The 27,472-nt window shown below is 43.3% G+C and overlaps 1 protein-coding gene across 4 annotated transcripts; it reads right to left on the minus strand.

Moving 5' to 3' along the window:
• Positions 1–635: 635 nt before the first annotated feature.
• Positions 636–25,736, minus strand: etv1 (ETS variant transcription factor 1). Of its 4 annotated transcripts, none has more exons than XM_040118845.1 (14): positions 25,584–25,736; positions 25,135–25,406; positions 24,734–24,835; positions 24,095–24,185; positions 23,708–23,755; positions 18,777–18,830; positions 12,201–12,330; positions 10,653–10,841; positions 9,007–9,254; positions 6,141–6,212; positions 5,969–6,037; positions 5,707–5,876; positions 4,283–4,384; positions 636–2,575 (listed from the first exon to the last, which is right to left on the minus strand). In XM_040118845.1, exons 3-14 carry the CDS (start codon positions 24,776–24,778, stop codon positions 2,354–2,356), a joined length of 1,440 nt encoding a protein of 479 aa, XP_039974779.1. In that variant the 5' UTR covers positions 24,779–24,835; positions 25,135–25,406; positions 25,584–25,736; the 3' UTR covers positions 636–2,353. The 4 variants fall into 4 exon arrangements, with proteins under 4 accessions (XP_039974779.1, XP_039974778.1, XP_039974777.1 ...); XM_040118844.1 differs by having other exon boundaries at positions 25,547–25,736; XM_040118843.1 differs by lacking the exons at positions 25,135–25,406; positions 25,584–25,736 and having other exon boundaries at positions 6,141–6,209; positions 24,734–25,105.
• Between the last annotated feature and the right edge of the window lie 1,736 nt (positions 25,737–27,472).

A 27,472-nucleotide genomic window follows, 5' to 3' on the forward strand; every position in this document is an offset into this window, starting at 1 on the left:
GTAGTGTTTTTTCATTACTTACACATCCGTTTTCATTTTTCCCATCAGTGGAACCAATTAAACAATGCTTCCTTAAATTAGTCATTGATTTTTAACAATAGTGACACTTTACAGAAGGAAATAATAACTTTAAGGGAGTGTTGCCATGTTTTTGTTTTTGTTTTTTTTTCATTACTGCCAGTCTTGCGAGAGAACCAGAAACAAAAGGACAGAAACAATTCACCTACATGAAAAAGCGGTGTCTTAAATTAGCCATTGATTTTTCCTCAGGTGTCACTTTGGTTAAATGCTTTGTGGTTGGGAGAGTTTTCTCTCCAACCTGGAAATTGACAAGAGTCCATAATCTATTAGTCTTTTCACACAGTGACACACACATTTGCTTTGGTGCTTTTCCTCACCCCCAGTACGTACATTTATGACGTAAAGCTCATCTTTTCTGTCAAGGAAGAAGTGATAAATGGTAAAGTCTGAATGTGGAAATCAACACTAAATTGCATTTTCTGTCATCTGCAAGCAATAGATAACACTGCCAAGAGAGGAAATCCTCCAGTTCTTAACAACAAAACTTTTATGTCATGATTAATAACATAAAACAATCTGAAAAGTGGGGATAACTTTGTTTTTCAGGGCTATTTTATTACAGAATTTCTGCTATTGCCGATCCCATCCCAGACACGCGGCTCTCGAGAACAAAACTCAAGACAGAGCAGATTCTTTTTTTAATGCTCAAATTGAACAAAAAGAAAATTAAAAAAAACAAAGTCAAAATAAAAAAGGGAGAAATTCAGAGTAGCAAGCCATAGCTGCCGCACTTCTTCTCTTTTTTTTTCTTTTTTTTTATCTGGAGACTAGAAAATACACTTACAATTTGAAGCAGCAACAAAATGTGCATTTACCTGATTATACAATGGAACACTATTTTTGTTATAACATGAATTTTTTTTTCATCACATTATAAAACTCTAGATATTTCTTATACCTTCCTTTTTTTCCTCTCTTTTTTTTTTTTTTTTTATACCAAAAAGCAACCCTATCAATGGCAATGCAACATTTTTTTAAGCAAAATATACACCTCATGTTCACCTGGAACAAAAAAGAAAAAGAATTTCAGGGAAATATTTGATTTCATGTTTGAGATTTTTTTTTTTTAGCCTTTTATTGTCTATACCAATGAAACCACTTCTGTGACTTTTTTCATCTGGGGATGCAAACTTTATCCTGAATGTGTTGACTGGTCGAGTGCTGTTTCCGTTTTAACTGTACATGCACTTTCACCAGTTCCTCGTTTAAAAACCGAACACCTGAATGACAAACGAGTGGCTTAGATGTATTTCAGAATACAAAGGAAACTGCTGTTTACAGTTAATGAATTATTTTACAGCGGCCTGTGGCCTTATTGATTATCCTAAACACCGGCCGTTCATACGCGATGCAGAAAAGACATTTCCATCCATACGGTTCAGTAGAATTCGAGCGCATCCTTGTGTGCCAGCGTCTCATCGTTACTAGCCCGGGCGGCTTCCAGTCGTTGAGGGGATGAGTCAGTGGAGTTTATGTCGTTACAGCAAAAAACACCTACGTGAGATCTACACTTTGATTGGAGGAGGGGGCAGAGATGGTTGGCAGACAGAGGTGCTGTGTTCAGACCGGTGGCGAGGCAGCTCTCGCTGATGGCAGCTAAATGTCTCTTTTTTATCATCACATTACTTTTTCAAGTCTATAATCATGTTACTTCAACATAAAAGTATCGTTACAATACGTCGCCAGTATTCACTTAAATGAGCATAAAAGTACAGGATGGCTGTTTGAGGACAAACTAAGGGACAGTCGAGCAAAACCGATCGTCCTTCCATCTGCTGCTTCTTTCGCCGGAAATCAAAGTCTAAGATTCAGTCCTCGGGGGACCGTGAATTGGCCGTAGAGTCCTGTCTCCCCAGGGAGCCACATGCTCAAAATCATAAGAAAAAAAAAAGAAACAAACAGAGTGATTCTCACATGAATGTACAAACATAAACAATGGTAAAAAGCCAACCACATAGCTAGCCCCCTGGCTAACACCGTGCCGTTCCGGTCCATAAAGTGCACGCTCCATCCTGCTGTGCGGCTCGGACGTCAGAGAGGCAAAAGCAAAAAAAAGAGGGTGTGTGTGTTTATGTGAGAGAGACAGAGAGAGAGAGAGAGGGGGGAAGCTCCGCTGCGAGTATGTGTTCAGTCTTATTCCTGGAGCGACTGCGGATTAGAGGACACGACTGTCTCAGGTGTACGGAGGAGGCGGCGGCGGCGGCGGCGGCGGGGGAGGACGGTAGAGTGGAGGCGTGTGTTTGAGGGAGCGTGTGTGGTTGTGGGGCTGACGTTAATAAACGTAGCCCTCGCTGTAGGGGTGGGGCTGGCAGTAGGGCCCCTCCTGTACGTAGGCCATGCTCTCGTCAAAGTGCGACAGTGGCACCGTGTCCTCCTCGTTGATCTGCCGCTCCATGTCCGTCTTCAGCACCGGCCGCTGATTGTCGGGAAACGCCATGGAGAACAAGGCCTCTGGGTCGCACACGAACTTGTAGACGTATCTCTCGCCGGCCACCTGGATGTAGATAGTTTAGATAATAGATGAGTGGGAAAAACTGGGTGATGGCCTGCTGACGGTCCGCTTGGTGCAGACCATCAGATTCAAGTAGTATACACTCTAGCATAGTAAGTATATAAAGCATTCTCATCAAATTTTATTTACATATTACCCGTTGCTCTTAGTGGATACAAAAATTTACGAGAAAAATTACTGTGATTGCAAAACCTATGAAAAGGTCTAAAATCCATTTTTCAATTCATGGCACCAAATTCTGTATTTTCTTCAACCTCATTTTTCAAACACGTATACTCAAATCTCTTCCATCTCTCAGTATTTTTTATGCGTCTCTACGTATTCATAACTCCAATTTCAGTCTACAAAAAAAACACCTTAAGGTCGTTCCAATTTGAGAATAGTCTGCCCCAGATGAAGGCCAGATAGTTTACATAAACAGAGGCAGACACAGTCTCAACACGTGGATTTGACATGATCTGTCTTTCATGACTTCCCTCCGTCATTTAACTTTGCCTGATTGCTCACTTCCGCTCAGCCCAGTCCGGTTCCCTTCACTTCTGTTTTACTAGTCGCATTTAGGCTGACACAGGGTCAACGTCGCAATTTAATGCGTCGGACGAGAAAAACAGATCAGCTCAGCAACAGGACCGCTAGTTGTATAAAACACAGAACGTCAGATGGAAAGTTTAAACAAAGATGGTATGAGATATCGATAAAATATGACACTATACACACGTGTACGAAAATGAGGATTTATGTCCCGAGGTAAACGCGACAGTGTGTACAGCAGCGTGGCACACTGGGTACGTAGCAGTGCTGGTTCAGTAGCAGCAGTCCCTGACAGTAAACCGTAGACTTCCCAGCCTAAATGCTGCGGTTTTATTCAGTGCCTCGGTGAGATGAGCTGTGCCCTAAAATCTACACTACATACTAACGCTAGGCAGGTTTTAAGTACGTAATGTGTTCACACTGGAAGTGAGTTAATGAAGGACTGACACTGTTTACGCTTGTACTGTCTTATTATCAGCTCGTCAGACAGCTGCGGAGCCCTTTCCCTCGCACCAACTTGTATCAAAAGGTGCCATACGGATAAAGTTCGACTGATCTGAATGCACAGAAGAACAGGTGGAGCTGCTCACGACTGCAAAAAAAAACGTAAAAAGAAGTGTGGACAGTGGCGACACTTGGGGAAACTTTACGGAATAACTCGGAGAGACGTTTGGATTCAACAGAAGTAGCGTATTATTTCCCATCGGAGTAAAACAGTAGCGTATGTTGATTTCTGGTATCCTAACTGCAACCAAGGTCAAAGAAATCTCTACTTTTTCCCCCAGTCATTCACCACTGGCTGGAGTTTTGGAAAAGAGAGGGCTCTGCATAGGGGAATTTTTTTTATTTTAAACCACGAAGAAGGCTTCAGTCCCCTGTTCTTCAGCAGGGACACCATTTTGGAGATGATCCACCTCCTTATATACGCCACCTTGGGGAGGAGAGTTAGCACATGCCCCTCCTTTAACACAGGTGTTATCAATCAGGCTTTTTTAGTGAGTACATGAACCCCAAGACCTTTTATCTTCAAGTGGTGGGATTTCTGCAGTATGTGTTGAATTACGCTTAACAGAGCTTTGAATCTCCTTCAGTGTTGCAGATGTTTTTCTTTTTCTTTTTTTTTACGTTTTATTGTTGGTATAAATTCTCCCTTTTTACCTTTTGCATGATTCCCTTCTCGTAGTAGTAGCGCAACGATCGGCTGAGCTTGTCGTAATTCATCGCCGGTCGATTCTTCTGTATCCCCCACCGACGTGCAACCTTTGCAACAAACAGATAAACAACACTAAGACAGTCGGTAAACATGAACAGAGAGCAGGATGCCACAACGCAGACACGATTTCGACCTGATTTCCTGAAAAGGAGCGTTGCGGCAGCTGAAATGTTAAACAAACTTATTAATCCGTATTTTCCTAATAACCGTAATTAGAGTGCGTCCAGCCTGAGCAGACCTGACCAGGGATGTGTTCATTAGGAGCTTGTCACACACCCAGCGGAGGAGGCAGCAGATGTTACAGCACCTGTCTACCAGACCACCCACCGCCCAGCCGTGCCGTCCAAACCCACAGCCCCGCGCCACTCACTTCAGCTTCTCCTCTCTGCTTTTATCGCTGTGGTTCCCATTTTCACTCTCTTCCCTTTCTCGCTATCTCTCTCTCTCCGCGAAACTCTCACCAAAAACGACAACAGACTTTGTCCTCATAGCCGTTGACGCGCTACACCTGGTGAAAAGGCAGAAGCCGCTAGCGATCATTTGTCTGCGGCGTCCCGAAGCCAGTGCCTTTGGTCACCTGATGGCATGAATGGGACCCCTTGTTGGCTGCAGCTGGCCCGTGCCTCTAGACACCGTTGGGCTGCGTGGACCGCTGCCAGGTACCCCTCTATCTCCCGCTTTCTACGGACCCAACCCCCTCCATCCTCCAACAGTGAGCAACAGTGACTGAGCCCCAGTGTGTGTGATATGGGCCCATACAGACCCAGCCTCTGTTTCCATTTCAAAAGGCCCAACCGTCAACATGGGTTATAATTTTAATATGTCCCGTGAAATACTTCAGCTGGTGCTGGTCACAAGGGTTAGATGTGGTTGAGCACAAGATGAATAAAAAGAAACTATTATGGTAAATCCAGGCCCGGCATGACCACATTAAGAGCCAAGAACATTATTCATTCCTCCTCAAATCTCGACCTTTGACACTCTCTGATTTTTGTCTGGATGTAATGTAATTGCTTGTTTTATCAGACCCGCGGCTCAAAACCTAAAGATGATCAATTTACAGTGATATGAAGCTAAGAAAAGCAGCAAAAGCTCAGCATTTTTATCTGAAAAGAAAAAAAAAATTTCTTCTCTCGACCGACTTATCCGTTAATCAACGAAACATTAAGATGATACATTTGACGATTCAAGGATTCAAAAGGTTTTGTCACACTTGTCACATTAACGAGCAATGTGTGTCTGAAATGCAACGTGGCCTACTCTTAAGGCTGCGCTAAAGGACCAATGTGAAAAACAAGATTTGTAAAAAACAGGTTTATAGGCTAAATATGTGTTGACATATGTAATAATGTCTTCCTGAGCCTCTCACCTCCTCCGGCTCGATGAGTTTGAACTCCATGCCACGGCCGGTCCAGGCGATGAAGTGGGAGTTGGACGGGTCGTCCAGCAAAGCCACCAGGAACTGCCACAGCTGCAGCGAGCCTCTGCGCTGGTACGACGGGCCCTCGCGGTAGAGGCCTGACTCCTGCTTAATGTCACCTAGAGGACACACAACGGAGCATTACTGTGCACCGAGTGGTTTCCAGCGTCGTATTTGAAAAGTGTTCAGCGCACTTCTGGGGAAGACTCACCTTCGACCTTTTCAGGCACCACGCAGGTATCATCGTAGAAATGCCTCGCCACTTTGTCAAACATACAACCTGGAGAATAAGATTTAAAAAAAAAAAAAGGAGCGTTTGATGTACTCTTCAGCAAAAACCCAAAGTGCACCATCACAACATTCACTCGTATCATCGTTTGTACCTTCAGTCCTGTTAGTGTGAGCCAGATAGCCGTCTTGTCGTAAGTAGACAGAATGGCAGCTAGGCACTTCTGCTGAAAGCCAGGCAAGAATGGGAGAGTGGGTGTTAAAGGGCCCGAAGGCAGCATTAAGAACACTATCTCAGTTATCTGAGAGCAGTCAGAGCCTGTTCACTCAATGCACCACTGGCTCTGATTAAAGAACATGCCCTCCAGCGCCAGTATCGCAATGGCTCCGAGCCACCGGCGAACTCACTACATCACACCGGTAATACATCCTCCGAGCGTCTCCACTCGGAGGAAGATTTACTGCCGAATAAAACACGGCGCTTGTGTGAAAACACAAGCTGACATGATGTAAGTTTTTCATAATGCGAGGGGCTCAAGATAGCGCTTTCTGCACACATTTTCCAGATCAAAACTAAACGGACCCGCAGGTGTTGGTTTCTTCGACTTTCTCAGTTAATTTTTTTGCAACTGCAGCAGGTTAGCTAAACACTGCTAAGAGTTGTGTCATTTTTGATTTGGAGGCCCTGAAAAATGTATTTTCTCAATCAGCCTCTCACTGTGAGTGATTGAATCCTACATGGACACGAGTTTTGGTTCCTTCAAGTCAGAGATTTCTGTTTTCCCTTCCTTTTCTCTGTGCTCTTTTCACTGGTTTGAAATGGGCGCGGCTCAGCTGGGGAGAGGGCAGCTCATGTACGGTCATACGCTGTCGTACGCCAATTAAAAACGTTTACTTGAAATTTTATGACAGTTGCGGGGTTGTTTGCTCATGTTGCCAGGCCACTGCCGACCCAATCTGATTTAAACATGCCCACGCAGTCCTGATGAAGCAGATCAGCTGGGGTTTTGAGTCGTAACAAATAGCAGATAAAGATATTTTTTCTTAAACTCGCATTGTTGCTTATTCAGTCATGAGTGTTTAATGCTACAGAGAAATGTTTTCACCAGTTTTAAAATAAAATGTGCAAATTATTGGTGGTGCCTTTCTAATAGTGAAGGTAAAGCTTAGACTCCTGCTTTAACATATTTATTTATCATCTATTTTGTTCGTCGACATCATGGATTTAACGAGAGATCAAACTTTCAACTGGATGTCTTTGCGGAAATACTCACGATTCTGTATAATTTTTTTTAACCAAAAATATGATCTTGTACAAATTTGATGAAAGATTTTGTGATAAAAACCATTTACACTACACGTCATAATTCCTTACAAATTACTTTCACTTCTGGCATAGAGGCCTGTGTCACCAGTTTGCTTCACAACACTGTCCAGATTTGAATCGCCCCTTTACTGTATACGTCAGACCCTCCCACAACGCAGACATCACTGTCATGGCTTGGGATCAAAAACGGCCAAACAGGTTCCAAAGTGAATGTTCAATAAACAGACTGAGGCCCTTCATTTAGGCCCATAAACATTTCTCTGAACCTCATCAAAGTAATGGGCTTGTAGAGGAAATTGCTGCTAATGAAATTACCAGCTCCCCTCCCATCCTTTTCAACAGGCCTGCTCCAGTCAACGTGCCCCACTGTGACTGCTAATAAATTCACTCTGATGCTCCATCTTGGATACACAGGACAGTACAGTAGTGGACACAACACTGGCAAGACCTCTGTGCACTCGAAGCAAAATATACCTCTTCTCTCTTTACTTGTAATCGTATCATTTTTTTTTTTTTTTGGCTCTGGCTTTTACAGCGTGTGCTCCTGGTTCTTGTAACGAGGATGAACTAAGAATTGAAGTGTATTCTACTGTCGCACTCATTATTAGACGGCAAAACGTGCACGTGGCATTCTGGAGAGAGCTGAAACGAATGGCTAATAGCTTAGCCCCACTGCGGGAAAACGAATCAATAACTGTTCCAGCCATTTATCAAGCAAAAATGCCAAATTATCGACTGGTCCTAGCTTCTTAAATGTGTGCGCTTGCTGATTTTCTAAGTTTTTTCGGTTTGGACAAAACAAGCAATCATCACTTTGGACTTCAAGAACTAGTTACAGGCAGTTTTCACAGTTTCTCCACCCGTTTTAGACAAAATAATGAATAAAGTTTGCCGCGGTCCAAATCTGGACTCGTACTGCTGCTGCTAGTGGGCTACAACCCGGTGGCTACAGAGAGCTACAGAGTTCGTCAAGAAGCAGGATGTTTTCGCACTGAGGCTGTTTTTTTCCGAAACCGTCAGGTGGTGTTAATTAGTATTTAGAAGGCACGCGGCTTCGTGAAACTCAGTGAACACATCAATGGCAAAGTAAACTCGCCACTGGAAAGTGAGAAAAACACCAAAAATCACAGTTTCCTGGCTCTTCCGTGCCAAAAAATGCAGAGCCGAAATGAAACAAAGAGAGGAAAGACCCTAAAGGGGCCCAGAGTCCTTTTCCCCCTGACTGGTCACACACTCTCCTCCCGCTCTGCCTCTCCTGGGCCCTCTCTGTCCGCCTTGTGAATGAACCCAGCAGTCCAGCGTATGTTCATTCATGTCCTGATGTAGCCTCAGGCTTCGCGGAGGCTGCGGGCTGATGATTAGCTCCCTTTACCCTCTAACTTAAGGGAGCGGACGAGTGTGGGAGGGCGGATTTTGGATTGTGACCAGGCATAGCCCCCGCTTTTTTCTATTAGAGCATCACAGGAAATGGCGACCGGCACAGACACCCGGCAAAACCAGATCCCCTGCCCTAATAATGGGCAAACTCAATAAGCGCCACCCCCTCCTCTCATGTCTTCTCCCATTCCTGAAATGATAACGCTCTGGCAGCGAAAAAAAAGGCTGCTTTCACTTCTTGGCTCTTTCACTTACCAGAGTAGTTCAAGGTAACACAGAAACGCCCACTAACCGGCATTTTTTTTCAAACCTCTCACCTGAGTCGTAGGTGAAGTCCCTGGGCTCCTGCTTGATCATCATGGTGGCGGGATATGTGTGGGGTAGCGGCGCCCCCATCATGGCCGGATGTTCGAAAAGGGGGTCGGGGTACTCCTGCTTGAAGCCTTGAGGAGGGAAGGGGATGTTGGGCTCCGACATCTGCCTGTGGTAGATGGGCCGGCTGTCCCGAGCCATTGTTGGCGGGGAGGGGAACGAGTGGCACGGCTCTGAGAGCTGACGTCGAAATCTGAGAAGGACAGCCGAGTCAGTGGATTCGGACACACAGAAAGAACCAGAAACCTCATTACGTTTAGTTTGAGCCTGTTTGCAAAAGAGTGATGACAACTACTGTCAAATTAGAACAATTAAAGAATCAATTTTAAATCTTAAAATACATATTACGTGGCACTATTTACGTTATATGACTTAAATATGACATTAGAAAATGTAAAACAAATAAATAACACCAACTCAAAGGCCTACTTACTAACTTTCATTAAAGAATCTATGAAGACTGTGGAACTAGAGAATGTCTGCCTGAAAAATGACATATTTGGGTGACGGTCGACTAATCAATTGAGCTCCAGTTGGAAGCGCCAAAAGCTAGTGAGCCGACCTTTGAGCTTAAATTATTTATGTTAGATACACAGTTCCCGAAGGTCAAGAATTAACCTCCATGTTAAAATGGCATTAGAAATTTAACTGTTTGACCAATGTAAGTACGAATACCTGGACAGAGAACCTAAAACATATCAAATCAATGTCCAAACATAGTATATAAGTCAGTCTGCCCATTTCTCTACCCTGCACTTTATCATGCACGATTCTCCGGAAGAAGAATACATTGCTCGTTCCACAGCAAACTGTGGCCATGAGCCTCACATTCGCTGGCTGAGTATCAAGCTTTCCACTGATAAGAGGTCGACTGGCACGGTATTGGTAGGAAACACCTCACACAGTGTTTACGAAGCAGTTCTGAAGGCAGAAATAATCCCACCACAGCACGTCCTATAAACCTGCTACTAAAAACTTGGATAAAGCAACCCAGCCGTACTAAGTTCTGTAGGTAAGGTAGCCGGGCCTACTGACCCCCAGCCTGGGGGATTAACACGTCGGGAAAGCAGGAAAGTACTTTCAGCTTTTTATGCTGCACAAAAAGTCTATACATTTTTTCAGGCTTTCCTCTAATGCTTGTTTTGGTCTTATAAATGAATGGATAATTTTAACTCTTCAAGCTTTCGAAATTACACACGCACACGCACACACACACACACACACTCCTTCTTTGATCTGGTAATAACTCCTAAGTACAGTATACAGTATGCAACCGGTGATAATGGGTCAAAAGTAGGCATTGCTTTATTTTACGGGGTCACAAGCAGAAAAAGTTGAGAACCACTGCTCTAAGATCATGAGAAGGAAACTTTTTCATTCAGGTTTTAGCAGTTAGAAAACACGAGCTACTTAAAGCTTCTTGGGCACCTCTCACTGAGGATCCACTCAACCAATGAGATTCTACTGCAACTAAAACTCTGACGTGCATCCGCTGCGGTGACCTTATTACAATCTGTTCTGAGTAAGACCGCCAGCTAAAAGCCCCGGATGTAAATGTCATGCAAATGTAAAAGGCTGCGGGCGGCAGTACCTGTGGTCCATGGAGTAGGCGTTGTCAGGGAGCGGCTGCGAGGGCGGTATGTGAGCGTAGGTCCTGTCTGGTTTGGGCGTTGGGGCTGCCGTGGGTGAGGCATGATGGAGGGGAGACACAGGGGTGCTAGAGGGGGGCGTCACTGGGCTGGAGGGCTTCATTCCTGCAGGCTGCTTCTGCTCATAGGCACTGCGGTAACGACAGACACGGAAAAGAGACATGAGCCAGGGATGCTCCGGGTTGTTGGCAGGGTTTGGGGTTCGATTCCTCCCGGAGACAGTGTAGCTCCATCTTTGATTTGAAGAGTTCAACATATGCTTTGTGTGACATCCTAATTGTGTGAGATATGCACTGCAGGGGTAGAGTCTTCTCTTATTGATACGCTTCGGGTGTGTTTGTCTTTGTAACAGGACAACAGACGCACTGGTAAATCCAGATCGTCTGTCACCGATCCTGCCCCAAATTTAAAAGCTGCTTCAGATAAAAAGAAAAAAGACATTTAAAAATGAAAATTAAAAACTGAGGGGGATTTGAAGAAAAAAAAAAAAGGCTCTTGGCATCTCATTTTGTAATTTTGCTCATTTTGTTATTTTGCATTACTTTAGTCAGAGAAACATGTCTTTGAATTTGCAAACAAAAGACACATTAAAAATGATTTCTACAATGTTAAATTTAAGTGAACGGTTGCTTCTTAAAAGTTTGTGAAAAATTTTCTATATACTCCTTATTATTACACACTTAAAATCAAATGTTAGCTCAGATCCATTTGGGCTTATTTTAACGGATATGTCACACTACCTCTTGGCGTAGAGTGGGGAGACTTTCGATGTAAAGCAAGCCCTGCCCAAATGTCTTTGTCTTTCTTGGTCCTCTCTATGCGTCTGAGCAGATATCACCAGGTGAGCAAATGAAGCGCACGTATGATTCACCGCTTATACAACACGGCTTCAAGACGACTCTCTGCATACGAGGTCATTACGCAGGCTTGCATGTAGAATGAATGCCATGTCTCACAAATCAGTTCAGGAGTGTAACTAAGCAACACTCGGGTCCCACAGAAGAAATCACTCAGCATGACTCTACTTGTCACAGTGTGCTTTGGATTTAAAATAGGAGATGCCTTGCACGTCTAATATGAAATGTTTATTGGGTATTTGCAAAGTAATTTTCAGGTAAATGAAAAAAAAAAAAAAAATAGTGTGGAGAAAAATTATTTACAATGATTGAAAATCAATAGAAAACATTCGAGATTCATCATTCTGGATGCCTACAATAAAACTCATGCTCCGTCAAAGTGTGAAGTGTAAACATTTTGTCGTATTTTTCAAATAAGGACATGAGTTTTCAACTAGTAGTTTCCTACTACTGTGATTTGTTTTTGGAATCATTTTTCACCATTTTACAGTAAAGCTCTGCACTTGCGTTTTCGCTGCTGGCTAAGAGCAGAACGTGGAACCTCTTTTGTGAATGAGGTGTCACTGAGACAACTATTTGAGGAATTCTTGAGGGACATTTAAAGGTCTTCGGTCGGCGTAGTGCTGTGCCCACCTGACGTTGTACGGGCACTTCTCTCCATACTGGAGTTTGAAGGGCCGTTCTTGACTACAGTTGGAGCTCAGCTCTGAACACGGGCTGTGCAGCTCTCTCTTGATCTTCAGCTGCAGTCCGTGGAAAGCCACTGCACCGACAGAGGAAGAAAGATGGAAAAAAAATAATAATTTAGATACTGAATGACAATGCACCACCTCCCTATTAAATAGTAACTTGGTAGGTATAAATACTGTGGCTTTTGAGAGCGGATGCAAATAATTTTTTCGTAAAGAGCAGCATTTTTGCACGTTTACAGCAGAATATTACTTTTGACAGGGTGAGTAAGCACCTCAAATAGAGTTTAGTCAAATCGCCGGATGGAAAAACACTTGAAATTCACGCTAATTCACGGTTAGCAGCTATTTATGGCAGGTTGAGCCACCACTACGGTCCTGAGTTATGTCAATTTCATTCACAAAAAAGAGAAAAAAAAACAAAAAAAACATTCAAATTCATCAGTTCTGTAAAGAACATACGGCAGGTTTTACACTCCGTCTTTATGTAGCTATAGTGGATGATGTGACTGTGGCTGATGAGACACCCCGACCCTTCTTCTGTGTACTACAGTGTGGACCGCACGCAGCAGCTTTCCCCAGATTAAAAACAAAAAACAAAAAAAGCAAAAAAACCAGCTGTATTTCAGTCGAGATACCAGTGTGTGTACCTATGTGGATGCGTACCAGGCCATCATTGATTAAGTGAAGTCATGATGAATATATTGAAGTAAAAAGACTTGTTTTTCTAAGCATCCGTCTACCAAAAGGATCTGACATCTCAGGCCATCACTTACACAAACGACTCACTTCAAATCTCATTTGTTCGGCCTTTTTCCTGACGGGGACTCTGTTAGTGAAATATGACAAACATAAAACTGGCCGTGCGGCAGGCTCCTATAAATGCTTTATCTGCTTTCAGCTGGCTGTCAATACGTTTCAGACGGGAACAACAGGGCTCATTGATCTGAAGGGGGGGGCCCTGCGCTCTCTACCTATGGCCCCACAGCGAGCCCGGTGCATCTGAGAGGCTGTTAAGTGCCTGATCAGTCCTGATTAACATCCCATCATCTCGAGTCATGATCAACGCTAATCCAATTGGCTGCGCTTCTGACGAAAACCCAGTCAGTCAGAATGAAGTCAGGCCCGGGCTGCCTCGCCGATCGCCGTCTCACCGCGACTGCACACAAAGCAGCGGCGAGGCCGTCCCGGAGCGCTCTGTCAACCGCGAGAGAGGGCCAGTCGCGGTTGAAGGGGATGATTTTTGACTGATGTTTCAGGCTGAGAGGTCTTTTGCTTAGTTAAAAACAAAGAGATTATGAACGGATAAAGGAAATCAATCAACTCCTGGTCCAACTAAAGTACAAACATTTAGACATATGATGACCCAAAAACCCAAATCTGTGGTTTGGGAATGTTTTTCTTCTACATACACCCACTGTCAGGAAGGTCTCTAGGGCAACAAGGAGCTGAGAGAGGAGGATGTTTTGGGGAGTTTTCTCACGGCTGACTGACAGCTGCTGTACGAGCAGGGGTCGATCTGCTAACACCCCATCTGACGCATAGCTGAGCCCCTGGGGGACGGGCCACACGGCCCCGGCATGACAAAGCTCAGGGGTTGTTTGCAGCCCTCAATGGGGGCCTGACCTTTCTGGGTCATCGATTGGAGGTCAAAGAGACACTTCCTGAGGGGAGACCTTTGACGACGCTGACATGGAATAGCCTCGTTAAGGGCTTACGGAGTCAAAACAATACTTCAGTTTTTGCCTGTTGAGATCACAATCGGTGTCACTTTAATTACCTACAACAATAAACACACATTAATTTGTGTTTCTGAGTTTAGTACAAGAGCCAGCTCCCCGGACTGCTGGTTTACGGCTCACCTGATGCTCCATTTCTTTTCTTCATTTAACTACGTCAACATCAGTTTTCTGGGTTTTTCAATTTACATATGAAATGTATTTTTGAAATGCCGACAAAAATCCTGCGCTTAACTACAAGAGTCACGTCAGCTATTAACAACAGCTTCACGTGTGCCGCAGCACAGGGCCTTAAATTACAAATGGAAATGTCACAATAGATTTTGTCAGTGGGGTGCCAAGGTACACAAATCAATAGCGAGGGCATTGCCTCTGACTAAAACAGACTTCCTTTTTAGTCCAGAATGTCATGCCCATCACTGCTTGATTGCTCTCATTATCTACATATTGATTAACTGAGATGGTAGGGTGTTTAAAAGAAGAAGCAGTTGGAACAATTACTGGGTTTATTTTGAATGCAAATGTGTTTTTTTTTGTTCTGTTTTTGCCATTAACTCAAATTTTCTGTAATTTTCTTTGGTCTTGTGGTGTACAAATTCAATGGAAATCTTTGCTTTAAATAAATAAACAAAGTGAGGAATTTTTTTCAGCTTTGTCATTCATGTAACTAAAAATTTAACGTTCTAGATTTATTATTATTTTATTTTTTATATTTTCCTAAAAAACTAGGTTCTAATCATTTCACTTTAGCTGCCATTTTTCTGCCAGTCCTTTTGGTAAATTATCAAAGAACTCTTGGCCCCAAACATTGTTTACTATCAGGTACAAATTGTGTGTTTTGGCAGAACCAAACCCTACGTTTGGCAGTTATTTCTCTAGTCCATTCATAAAAAAATACAGGTCTTTTGGCAACAGCGAAAAACTTTCCATTCCATTTTCACCTACTGTAGGTGCTCGCCTTTGCTGTTAAATGATAGAGGCTCGGATCTGCTGGTAACGTGTGGCCTCATTTTACACCTCCCGTACTCCTTCGTTCCCTGCTAAGTTATGCTAATGGTAAGCATCTGTGTTGGAGTTTGAGACAAAGAAAAATTCTCCTTCTCCTCCTTCAGCCCGAGGACACTTTTGCTTCGAGGCCGCTCACATGCTGCTTCTACGCCGCACGGATGGAGAGTGCAAAGTCGACATTGAAGGAAAGTGCCATAGCTTCTCGAGAGGTGATAAATCCAGGAAGGCCATGAAGATGGGAAAAGAATAACAAAGATGACTTCAGATACAATCTTCATCCACAGAACTCCTCAACATAGATTCCTATCTTTCTCTCTACCCTTCCTCTCCTTCAGTTTCTTTTTTTTATCCACCTTTCATTCTCATTGTAGCTGTCAACTGAAAAGAAAAACAAAACATGCAGGCATTTAAAAATGCTGTTTATTTTTCCGCAGCTGTTAATTTTAAAATCGAAGCAGATGTAAAACTACCAGCGTAAAAATCAATTTATGTAGAAGTAAATAGCAGCTAATTCAGAATGGAGTAAGATTACAGGTAGAAAACAACAGAGCGTTAGGGCTAACATTTAGTTTTCTTGGTATGCAAGTTCAATAAATGTTTTGTATATTTGAAGAGATTCATTTCCTAAAAATACAGTTACTACAATGTTGTTTCCTTTACTAATTCTACCAACTGGGTAGCGCAGATAGCTAACTAGCTAGCAAAGAATTACACTAGCCATGGTAAATGGACAAATTACTTTTTGGCTAACGCTAACTACGCTACTATCAAAGGCATTTTCAGCTTTTCAGTTAACACAGGTTAACGTCACATTTGGGTCAAATGAAATGCGATGCAGACAAAGTTTTGTAATGTGTAAATGAAAGGTGAAAAAAAAATCTAGACTGCAATGGAGGTTATTTTTAAACTTAGCTAGGTGCAAGGCTTCAGTCTAATTGTTCTCAAGTAAAAGTATACATACAATGTGCTATTCAGTTATTTTAACAGCATAAAGCCGCTGCTCTTTTATATTTTTCTCGTTGTCAACGAATCCCATGAAAAGATAAATACCCACAATGCTTGAAACCGTCTCTCAGTAAACTCAATACAGCCCCAGGCGTGTTCATTCAAAGAAGTACAGTAAATCCTTAAAACCTGGTCACTAATATTTAAGGCTGCTGCCAAAAATACCTGTGCACCGTTGTTATTTGCAAACATTACTCAAAGAGGAGTAAATGATATATATTTGTTGGGGACTATTTTCAGCTGTGGATTTGGGATTGACTCAAAATAAACTACGACGCTGGACACTGTAGTTTTTTAACAAACGTTGCTCAAACACCAGTTAACGGTGCACTACACTGCGCATAAATACACATTTAGTGCAATAATGAGTATTTACTGCACCAGGATGGTCTATGTGGCACTGACGCATAATAAACTACAGTGCCCAAGTTCAACGTTATAAAGGAACCCGTCGCTCGGTGCAGTGGTGTGACTCATTTTAGTATTTTTGATAGTTTTTGGGCAACAATGGAGCTCTGTGGCACAGAGAAAACGTTACTGGATATCAGACTCTGGATATACAGGCAGTACACAGGTTTTGGCCTTTTCATGGGATTTTGTTGACATTAGGGAAAATACAGAATATTTCCAGCGTTACAAAGCAGATAAAGCTACTTTTTTGCAGTAATGACGTTCATTACATGTAATTAGTTAACTCCACCTTTACTCACTGTCCTCCTCTCACTCTCTTCTCTTTGCGTACAACTTCTAGCTGTATCTCTCTCCACCTTCATCTCTGTCTGTCTGCCTCTCTATGTCACCGTCCGCCCCTCCATCTCTCGGCTCGGCGAAACCCATATGGGAGAGCTGCCGGCTGGGATGCCTGCTCGAGCGCCCAACCACGGTGCCCTCACCCTCCCGCCATCTGTTAGTGCCTCGCCAGTCTGCTGCAGGTTTGCCAACAGGACAATTCAGATGGTCAGCAGTCTCCTGCCACCATGGCCACCCACCCTGGCTACCTCTGAAGGACAACGGGACAGTCTCGGTGACCTCTGGTTCTCCACTGTACACCACAACGCTCCTCCATCTTGGATTTTAGGTTAAGCTTATTCACAACCAAGGGTTGGATTTTTGGATTCAAACTGCCATACAGCCAGAGTTCCCTGCTGTAGTGTGTTCTAAACAAGGCAAAATCAAGTGAATGGGACAGGGAAAAAATATTTAAAGAATTCAAGTGAAAACTAGAGCTTAATATGGATGAATATGGCCCAATTTAAGTCCTCTTTATTCAGTTTCTGGAGCAAATTGAATCACACAATAGAGTAAAAAAGAGCATAATCAGGGTAAGAGATTTAAAGTCGAGGGTCTTTAAACATGCTAAATGAGGTTTGTTCCATAAAAGCAAGACTTTAAAAATGACTTTTCCGAAAGGTTTATCAGGATGATATTGTTCTAGTCAGCCTGAGCTCCTCAGGCTTGTCGTTTCAAGGTGTGGGAGTATTGAGGGCAAAAAAGGAAAGAAAGCATACACCCCCCTCTCTGGTTTTTTAACCTAGACAGCCATCAGGTACCTGCTTGAGGATCTCAGGCTGCAGTCTGTCTCTCACGCGGTTAAAAAGGTCCATGTCCGCTTAATCTCACCGAAGTGTTATCCGTGACCACTAAAGCTTACTAGCTCACAATCGACTCTAAAACTGAGGTGACCTTGTCTCTTTGTTCCAGCAAAGAATCCCTCACTTCTGCATTTTGCTCAACTTTGTTTCCAGGTAAAAGGGCGTTGAGGACATAGGGAAGACGCAGTTTTATGTCTTTTCTCACAGTTTCATGGGCGTTTTGGCTCCTCTGAAAGACATGTGCTCACTCCGGGTCCCACTGAGCTCCACTCACTCCATTTCTGTCCCCACCTTGGCACCACTTCCTCCAGAAGTGGACTGTGCCAAGTCACCAGTCACCGTGTGCAACCGCCGTGCACAACCAGGTGAAGTACATAACTACCTCGGCCCTTATTATTGCTAGAGTAAATTCAGCTCAGGTGAGGTGATTGAAAATTTTTAATCAACCTCTTAGGGAGTTTTCTTAGAAACAGAATTAGTTCTTTTGCATGATGTAAAATCCCCACCGAAGGTCGGGCAGTGTGCGAGAAGGCCCAAAAACCTCCAGCTGAAAGGGATCAGTGTGGTAATAACTAATATTACACTGCTTGATTTAGACAATCTAACCACTCTGGATGGTTTACACAAAAAGCACTTAGAGGAAAGGTTGTGGAGGGGCATTTTTTTAAAGACTTTATTTAAAAAAAAATTCAAAACAGCCATCAACTGACAGTAGTTTCGCCCACCTGGAGTTAAAAATATCACTTCAACCCCCTAAAAAAACATCAGCCACAATATTTTGATGTTTCTTTATGCAAATAAGTCACAGTGCAATAATATCTCAGTGGTGGTAAGAGGTACAGTGCATGAGCAACAGAGAGAAGGGAGAGACAGACAGACAGATAGAGAGACAGAACGAGAGATAACCCCCCCACCCCCACCCACGCACCTGTCTGCAGACCCGCAAGACTGCTGCAGCTCTCCAGAGAGCACTTGTGTAAGCAAAGGTGAGGGTACTAAGAGACACGGAAAAACACACACCGCCATGTGCACTCTCCCCGAGTACAAACACACCAGTCAAGATAAGTGAAAGAAACACCGCAGATGTTCACACACGCCCAAACACACGACAACACACACACACACAAGCACTAACACACAGAGACACAGAGGAAAGCGACGTGGTCTCTTACTCACAGTTTTCAGTCTGGAAGTCTGGAACGAACTGCTCGTCATTGTCGGGAACTTGAGCTAAAAACACAAGCAGAGAAGAAGAAAGAGAGTGATTGTTTCTGCTGTTGATGGACAACGCGGCATTGATCACAGCTCTCTACTGTCCAATTCCCTCCTCTTGCAAACAGTCTCTCGGGATATTAGGTTGGCCTCTCCCAGCACTGTTTGCTTCTGCTGTCGGCTAAAGAGCACAGCTGCGAAAAATATGTTTTACAGAAAATCAAGGCAATTATTGGTTGTTTTCTCTTTGGCGCCCACGTGGTTTTTTTTTTTTAGTTTGTCTTTTTTAAATGTGCAATATGGTTCTAATGTCCTTTAACTACCACGGGTTCATGATGAAAATCTAAATTTTACGTCATTTTTATCTATTATACATTTTGTCTCATTAGTCTTATCTTTAAAAAAAACAAGTTGAAAAAACTATAGGATTATTTTTAAAATGATTAAAAATGTCATAAATCAAACGAGATTTTACTTGACTAAACAATTTTACTTGACTAAACAACAGGGTCCATTTAGTTGCCATTCAGGAGCTTTCAACGATAACACACTATCCTCCTCCACAGATGAGGCTACCAGTTGTCAGTTGACGGACTCTTTGTCCATGTTGGCCTAAAATTCAACTAAATTAAATAAAATAGTTTTTCTTGATTCTAGTGTCTTATTGTGTCTTGCATAAATATACATACACACTCATATCTAAACAAATCTTACAAACAGCCTGTTTTACACTGAAAAGAAGTCGAAAAACCTTACCAGATGCAGATTTTATCACTTGTTTTAATAAAATTAGACTTTTGCAACTCAATAATAGAAAAGAAAAGGTGGCTTGCAGGCAACCGGCAAATACACCAAAGCTACAGATCTGAGAACAGCAATATACCTTAAGAAAATAACCTTGAAATGTTTCGAGCAACACGTTTTCAATGATTTACTAAAGAAGGTGTACAATGAACAATGTTTTCCAACAAACGCCAGCCAGTGAGGGAGATAATATTTTGCTTTAGGTGACTGTCTACCTCCCAATTCCACTTCCTGAGGTCGCCTCGTCCATTGACTGCTCTGCAGCCTCGGCTCTCACTCCTTGCCAGCAGCCAAACACCCATTGTTAACAGTATCTAATTGGCTTCTTCCCTACTGGTGAATCCACCTGTACCTACCGAGTTAGGTCTGTTCCAAACCTTCCAATGCTTCACCTGCGCTTCGAGCGCCCCTGCACTCAGGCTAATGCTAAAATAATGAAGCCGGCTCAGCTCCGGCTCCAATCAGGCAGTGTACGTATTTATATCACACATATTTACACTTGGTGACAGTTCGCCAAGTCCCTCCGGTTTGACTCTTGCTGGCGAAAGGCAAGAAGGAGATTTAAATGTGTCATTAGCACGTCTATTTATACACGCAATGAGGTGGATCCTCATTATCGCAGGATCAGTAACATGTCTCGACATGTCTAGAGATCTTTTAAAAAAAAAATCAAAAAAAACAAAAAAAAATCACAGATTTTCCATTTTTGTCACCCTTGATATGATCAGGGATGGGTTTTTTCCTCGCCGGAGGTGTGAATTGAGGAGAGTAAACAATCAACAGATCAAGAGGAGAAATTGCTCCATATTTTCAAGTGGTTGAAGAGAGCAGCAAAGGTGTAGAAAGGATTTCACCCTAGATTCTGAAGCTGTTTAAGCTATCAAACCTCTACTGTATGCAGTTCTTCTAAATACAGTTTGCATTTTAGCCCAGTCGAATTACTATTGATCTGGAAAAACAACTAGGGCCAGTTTGCTATGTTATTCCACTTTGTTGCAGGCTTTCTCAAAAAGGGCCACAGCATGAAAATCTCAATAATATATTAACTCAAAACAGATATAAAAGGACAGTCATTCCAAGATAAATCATACTCAAACCTTCTAAAAGCCTCAACCCCTTTGACTCTAGTCTTATTTTTCTCCTCAGTAGTGAAAACCACAACAGCTAAATCTGCCAAACCAACACAGTGAAAAATAAAAACGGAAACAAGAAGGGAATTCAGCATCAGTTCTTGTCTCATGATTACAACACAAGCAAACTCAGAGAAACTTCAGAGAAGCTAACTTGGACGGGGACAAAGAGAGGAGAGATGAAAAAAAAAAAAAAAAAACAACAAAAAAGAAGGCAGCAGTGTCTCTGTGTCCAAAATGAAGTACAGGATGGATGAGTCACCGGCCTCAGTCTGTGAATGAGCCAGCGAATCCCTGCAACAAACTCCTGGGGAGAACGGCAGAGCTGGAAATCTGCCGCCATTCACAAAACAAAAAAAGAGAGGGAGAGGGACAGATGGGGAAAAAAGGAGTGAGGATAAAAAGAGGGAAGTTGTAAAGGCTGTGAACACGAGGCCTGAGCCCATCGGACTAAACCTGCAGCGGCTCTGTGAGCGGCTCTGAGTTTAAAGATTCAACATTTTGCCTGCGCTGATTTCAAAGGCAAATTATACGATCAGCACCAGAATTTCACGAAGAAATCAGTGCATCAAGAAAAGCAAAAGGAGAATTATTAAAGTGAGGCATCTGTATAGAATGAGACTTTTTTTTTTTCCTGGCAAGAAAAGCGCTTAAATGAGTCCAAAAAACCTGACTGGAAGAGGAGGGTAGCTGTGGTTTGGAGGGAGGGGGGGGTCAAACGTACGCCTGTCGGCTGACAAACCCCTTCAACCGCTTGGTCTTGGGAGTCGGAAATTCAGTCTGTCTCTCATAATTCCTCCTCTTGTTCCAATTACCTGATCTAATAAATCTTAGAAATGGGAAGGTATTCCTTTTCATCTTAATGGACAGGAAGTCATTCATTAAATCTACAATCTTGAAGCGTACATCATCACATTGATCCATGACAGGCAGAACTGTAATCCTTAACAGTAATACCTCTTATCAGCCGCCGCCGTCTCTTTTCTCACTTTGGATACTGAAATATTTAAATCGTGTCTTATTCTTTTACACGCCCTGCGGTGTGCGCCGCGCCACCTCATAATCTAACTGCTGCTCGGAGTCGGCTCAACTACTCCAACATCTGTTTCAAAGCATACTTTCCATTTTTTAAAAGCTCTGGATTGCACGGCGAGCGTTTTCAAATGTGCTAAAGAATAGATGGAGCCTATAAATGATGGAGAGTCTGTTACACCTGTGTGAAGGGTTTGAGCTAAAGAAAATTTTGACACTTTTCCAGGGGGATGTATTACAACTCAATTCTTTAAAAAAAAAAAAAAAAAAGTATTAAAAGTTGACTCAATTTTATTGTGCACTTGAGGGCTCCACTTAACAATCAGAATTATGGCTTTACAACCTGAGCACTGCCTGATACGTTGAAATAGATATATTTTTGGGAGCTTCAATTCTATGACAGAAAAATAAAAATTAGAAACTGTAATTTTCTTGTTTTCCATAATTGAGACACAATATTAGCATGAGCGTAATATTAAAAAGGTTGATATTTGAGCTTTATTACAGTAGATTTCAGACTTTTCTCATCATTTTTAAGTATCAAAAGCTCAATTAAAGGACTAGAAAACAACCCCAACAGTAATTTAACACATTAACACAGATTTTTCAAAAGCATTACATTTTTCACTTGAACTTAACGATACGTTTTTATAAATTAAAGTAAATTCTTAGTATTAAATAATTAGTTTTTTCTTTTCCGATAACACTGTATGTGTATGAAAATGCATTGCACTAAAGGGAAGGAGGAGTCTAGTGTAACTGTTGTTACAAGGTGTCTAAAAAAACCTTAATTTTTACCCCAGTGCTTTGGCACATTTGCAGAGAAAATATCTGCATTTTGACTGGCTTCAGATTTAGAAACATGCAACAACTAGTTAAAATCCCCTTTTTTCCAAGTTATCCTGTGCTTTCACACTGTACAACATTACACGTTAACTCTGAAAATGTACTGCTTTCCTCGGCAGAAAACTCTAAAATACCCAACTCTAACTCTGCTGAAATATAAACTTTCAGATAACATGCGGCATTCAAAGTAAGCTGCACCTTAAGGAGATGCAAACTCAAAAGTCAAGCCGGGAAACCAAGTCACACATGCACATAAAAACACGGCAGTCAAAAACAAAAGATGAGCAATATTCACCACGAACCAAAACTTCGGTGCTGCAGACACGGTGGGAAGAGGACACTGGTACTTAAATCCTGAAGCATCACGTCTCAGTTAGACCACAATGAGCAAGTCTTGCCATTAGAGAAAAAATATATTTAAAAAAAAACAAAGAAATGGATAACTATAAAAAATCAGTTGTCACTTTGAGAGACCAAGCCTGCCTTTTTGGAAGTCTGCGATAAAAAATAAAAGATAGAAATCCATTCTTTTTTTTTTTTTTGCCACCAAGAAATGAAATTGAAGAAGACAAGGTGATGGTACAGCTGTAGAAGATAGAGAGGTGTGCTGAGAGGAGGAAAAGAGAGAGAGAGAGAGAGAGAGAGAGAGAGAGAGAGAGAGAGAGAGAACAGGGGGAGAGAGACCAGATGATAGAGTGAGAAGGGAGAGAGAGAGCTGGTGGGCTACAGCAGAGCTCTGGTGGAGGTGGAGGTGGAGGTGGTGGCGGTGGCTGGCGTGCAGCGTGTTAGCTCCTGCCAAAAGCAGAAGAGACAGTGAGCGTCGGAGAGCCTTCTCCGGGTAATTTGTGATGACACTGTCTGGGTAGAGCCTCCTCTGTCTCCCTCAAGACCCCTCGCTCACAGTCTCTAATGTATGCATGACACACAAGGTGCCTCTTCCACACAGGCTTTTAATTGGACTGCAACGCTAGGCATGTAACTCCAGGCAGCCCCCCCCCACACACACACACACACACACACACACACAACCTATCCATTTTTACCCATCTCTCCTCCTTTTTGCTCGGGATTTAGAACACTCACCTTCTGCCAGCCAAGTCTCCTGCAGCTGACTGAGGTCCTGGAAGAGCTCTGGAGGGGGAACCGAAGCACAGAACAAGGCATGAAGGCAGTCAAAGGAAAAAGAAAAAAAAAGAGAGACAAAGCCCAGGAGAAGCATCAGAAACAACTGACTTCATTATGGCGGGCTGATATGCCCTCAGTGCCATTGGAGCTGAGCGAGCACGTGTGCAGCCAATAACAAGTCAATTTGTGTCTCTGACCGTTGACAGAGGCTTGCGAGAATCATCACAGGCCGCTGTGTTGTAATTGAGATTCTGTAGTTAGCAGCGCAGGTGGCCGCAAACCAATTGAATTTTGCTAAATGTTTAGGAGCCGTGAAATTAACTTCTCCCTCTGCCCTCTGCCTACCTTCAGTGTCCTGAGCCAGGTCGGACTTAATGAATCTTCTCTTTCTCTCATTTGCTGGCCTCTCGTAGCTCGTTGTCTTTACTTGCAGCTTCTGCAAAGAAGAAGAAGAAGGAGAAGTTGAAAAAACACACAAATCAATTGTCTTCTCTTCCTCACTGGAGCAGTGATTCTGCTGTTGGCTGCAGCAGCGGAAGAGCCTCGACGAGCCACTCACCGGTGCCTCACACACTGTACTTCTAAAGCCTTGGCACATGCGAAGGGACCTGGGCCTCACTCATCAGACATAAATCAACAAGCTGTATCACGGTGCATCGCCAGTGGCACTGTGCAAAGTAGTGGGGACCTTTTATTTTATTTTATTTTTTTTAAAGCTGTTTAACTTTGATGATTAGATGAAACTCAATGAAGTGGTCCCTGAGCGATAAAAAAAGAAGAGTCTTGGCAGCAGGAGAGAGGAAGACAGAGGCAAGACGCAGAAATTTGAAGAGAGAGCAGACATTTGACAAGACAACAGGCAAAGATGTTAAAAGATGATGTGAAAGACAGATGAGGAGAGAACATCTTCATTTGGAGTTAGAGTCAGATGAAGGCATCGTAATCTGGTTAGGTTGCAACTTTTTTTTTTTTTAAGTCACTCACTTTGGAGTTACAGTAAGGCACTTGCTGGTCATGAAATCCATCCATCCTGCACCGCTGTGGCTTTAACTGACGGGCAATCTGCAAAGTCTCCCCGGTCACCCCCTTCAAATAAAGCGACATGGACAGAAAAAACACGGAGAAAGAGGACGTGAGTGGCGGTGTTTCTCCTCTCGCCCGGCGTCAGGACGCGAGTTCAGGAACCTCGCGCAACCGTTCGGGACCGACGTTACCGACAGCCCCTCCGGCGATGGCGTAAAGTTAAAGTTGACGATCTGCAAAAATTCGTGCGTAAAAGGAGGAGCGCGTCGAGCTGGAGGGCACACCGGAGTCCTTTTTCTTTATTGTGCACCAGAGAATCAACTTGTAGAGGAGAGCACGCATTAAAACCGACACGCTCTTACCTAGCGACCCCCGCGCCGCTCTCATCCGCGTGCAGAGTGCCACAGCGCGGCTGCTGCCAGCGCGACTCCCCCGCTCACTGAGTTGCTTTCTAGCGGCTTGGCATCGCCTCCCGGGGCCTCCCATGGAAACAAGCCGCACTCCGCTTCCTATTGGTTGTCAATGTCTTTCACTGGATCAGATTGCTGGCAGTCAATCACGCACGGCCGCAGGCGGTAGGACCGGGAGAAAGTCAGCGGCAGCGCCGGAGTGTCGTGCGCTTTATTTTTGTTAACTGTGGACGTTGGAGTTATTTTTAATGGCAGGAAACATGAACCAAACTTAGGCATACTTTATCATGATTTTAGAGTTGTTCTTAGACTCACGTGAAAACTGCACCTGCGCACACACACACACACAAAGTCCTGTCTTTACCCTCTCTTTTTTCCCCTCGCACACAGCGTGTACGCACAAACACACTCCTCGCTCCTCTCCCGGTCAACTTTGTGTCCATGGTAACAGTGTTTTGAAGAGCCTCCAGAGGGACTCGCGAAGCGCCAGCTCTTCCCTCTCCTGCAAGGGACACATTGTTGAGTGTAGCGAAGACCTGCAGAAGGCGCTGACCTGGAAGTAAAGCACAGGTCACCGGGCGAAACTGGGGACAGCTTGCAAAAAAAAAAAAAAAACACCGGGCCCCGCTTCCCAACACACACTGCCGATAAACAAGAGGCCGGCGTCCAAGTCTGAAGCTGGCCTAGTGGGGAAAGTTTGTATCATGCTGTTTTTGCTGCAGCTCCCTGCTTTAGAATAATGCAGTTATGCACATAAACACACCGAAGGCTGCCGAGTACAAACACAGTCTGCTGTCGGCCAGGGAATTGTTGCATTTCACTGGGATGAGCGTTACATTTCTCAGAGGCAGATTTGTATTCTCAGCATTTTCCAAGCCAAACTGGTATCGGTTCCATTAAGCACATTATCATTTCAAAAAAAAAAGGATAAAAACAATGTTTTGGTCACAGTTCAAGTATTAGTGTTTCTATTTAGAGCAAGTCATTCTCTAACTTGACAAAGGAAACTTCAGTGGTTAAATGAAACTTTCGCCAACGCTGCCAGTAGGAAGCGTTTCGACAATACAACAATCAACAAAGATTTCCCCGCGCTGATACAGGACAGATCTAGGATAAACCCCCGAGGGAGAACTTTGCCATTGCATCGACGCTTGACTGAACGACGGACATATCGGAAGCCAGTAGTGGTCACGCCGATGCCATCTTGGATCCAGGCAGGGGTCCATTACCAGGCAGGTGAAGCGGATGTGAAGTGAAGTACTGTGTCACTCCTGCTGAACCCCTCCCCCCCAAAAGGATGGAGAAACCCAGGTCAAGTGCAGGCGTCCACCCATCTGACACCGAGACACGCAGTGAACCAAAGCCCACTCCAGGCAACAGGATAGAAAGACTTCTTACTACCAAAAATCCTGAAAGATGCTGCTGGTACTTCAGGTTAATGAGTTCCTACTGTAGGTTCCTTTAACTGAAATTGAAACACATTTTTTGTCAAGAAATCAGTATCAGTAAGTTATTTTTCTGCATTGAAAGTGACCCCCCCCACCCATACGTTAACGTTCTGTAGGGAACATGAATATTTGGTACTGACTGACAATGCTGGTACTGGTGATTTTATCGCTGTGATTTATTGGGCCCTAAAAACAGTGCATTATATCACTTCAGTTGCAACAGCTGCAAACGACAGCTAACCACCTGGGGGTCAACGTTGCCACTGCTTAATCCTAATTTCTGATTTATTTGAACGCTCCGTACATTACACCGTGTCATGATTCAAATCAGTGAAGTTACAGGACTACCCGTTACCCTGAGTTTTGACAGTCGGGTCATTCACCCTTACCACAAATTAGCCCAGTTCGGGACTCTCTCATCAACCCTGTCTCCTAGAAACTACATTTCTATACAACTCAACTGCAACAGCGGATACGTTTTGTGGGAAACATAATCACCAGATGGATTATGTTCACAGGCAACATATCTTTCGAATGAATGAGGCGCTGCATTTATTGACAGCAGCGGAGTCACCAGAGGGAGGCTGGAGTGGATGGCAGGCAGACAAAGATCTTACAATAACCTTAACCAAGTGTTGTGAGTGCCAAACACAACCACACCAAAGTTTAATAAAGTTGTAGTCGCTGCAAAGGGATATTGTACCGCAAGAACATAATGTCAAACAACAAATGCTTTTTTATTATTTCCATCGTCACTTTTCTCAGTCAACATTGGCAGGCATAATTTATTTTAGGCAGAGCAACATGGTGTGAGTCCTTGAGTGAAGCAGTAAGCAGGGAAA

This window comes from Xiphias gladius, chromosome 22, assembly GCF_016859285.1.
Source record: "Xiphias gladius isolate SHS-SW01 ecotype Sanya breed wild chromosome 22, ASM1685928v1, whole genome shotgun sequence".
In the NCBI taxonomy this organism is placed as follows: domain Eukaryota; kingdom Metazoa; phylum Chordata; class Actinopteri; order Istiophoriformes; family Xiphiidae; genus Xiphias; species Xiphias gladius.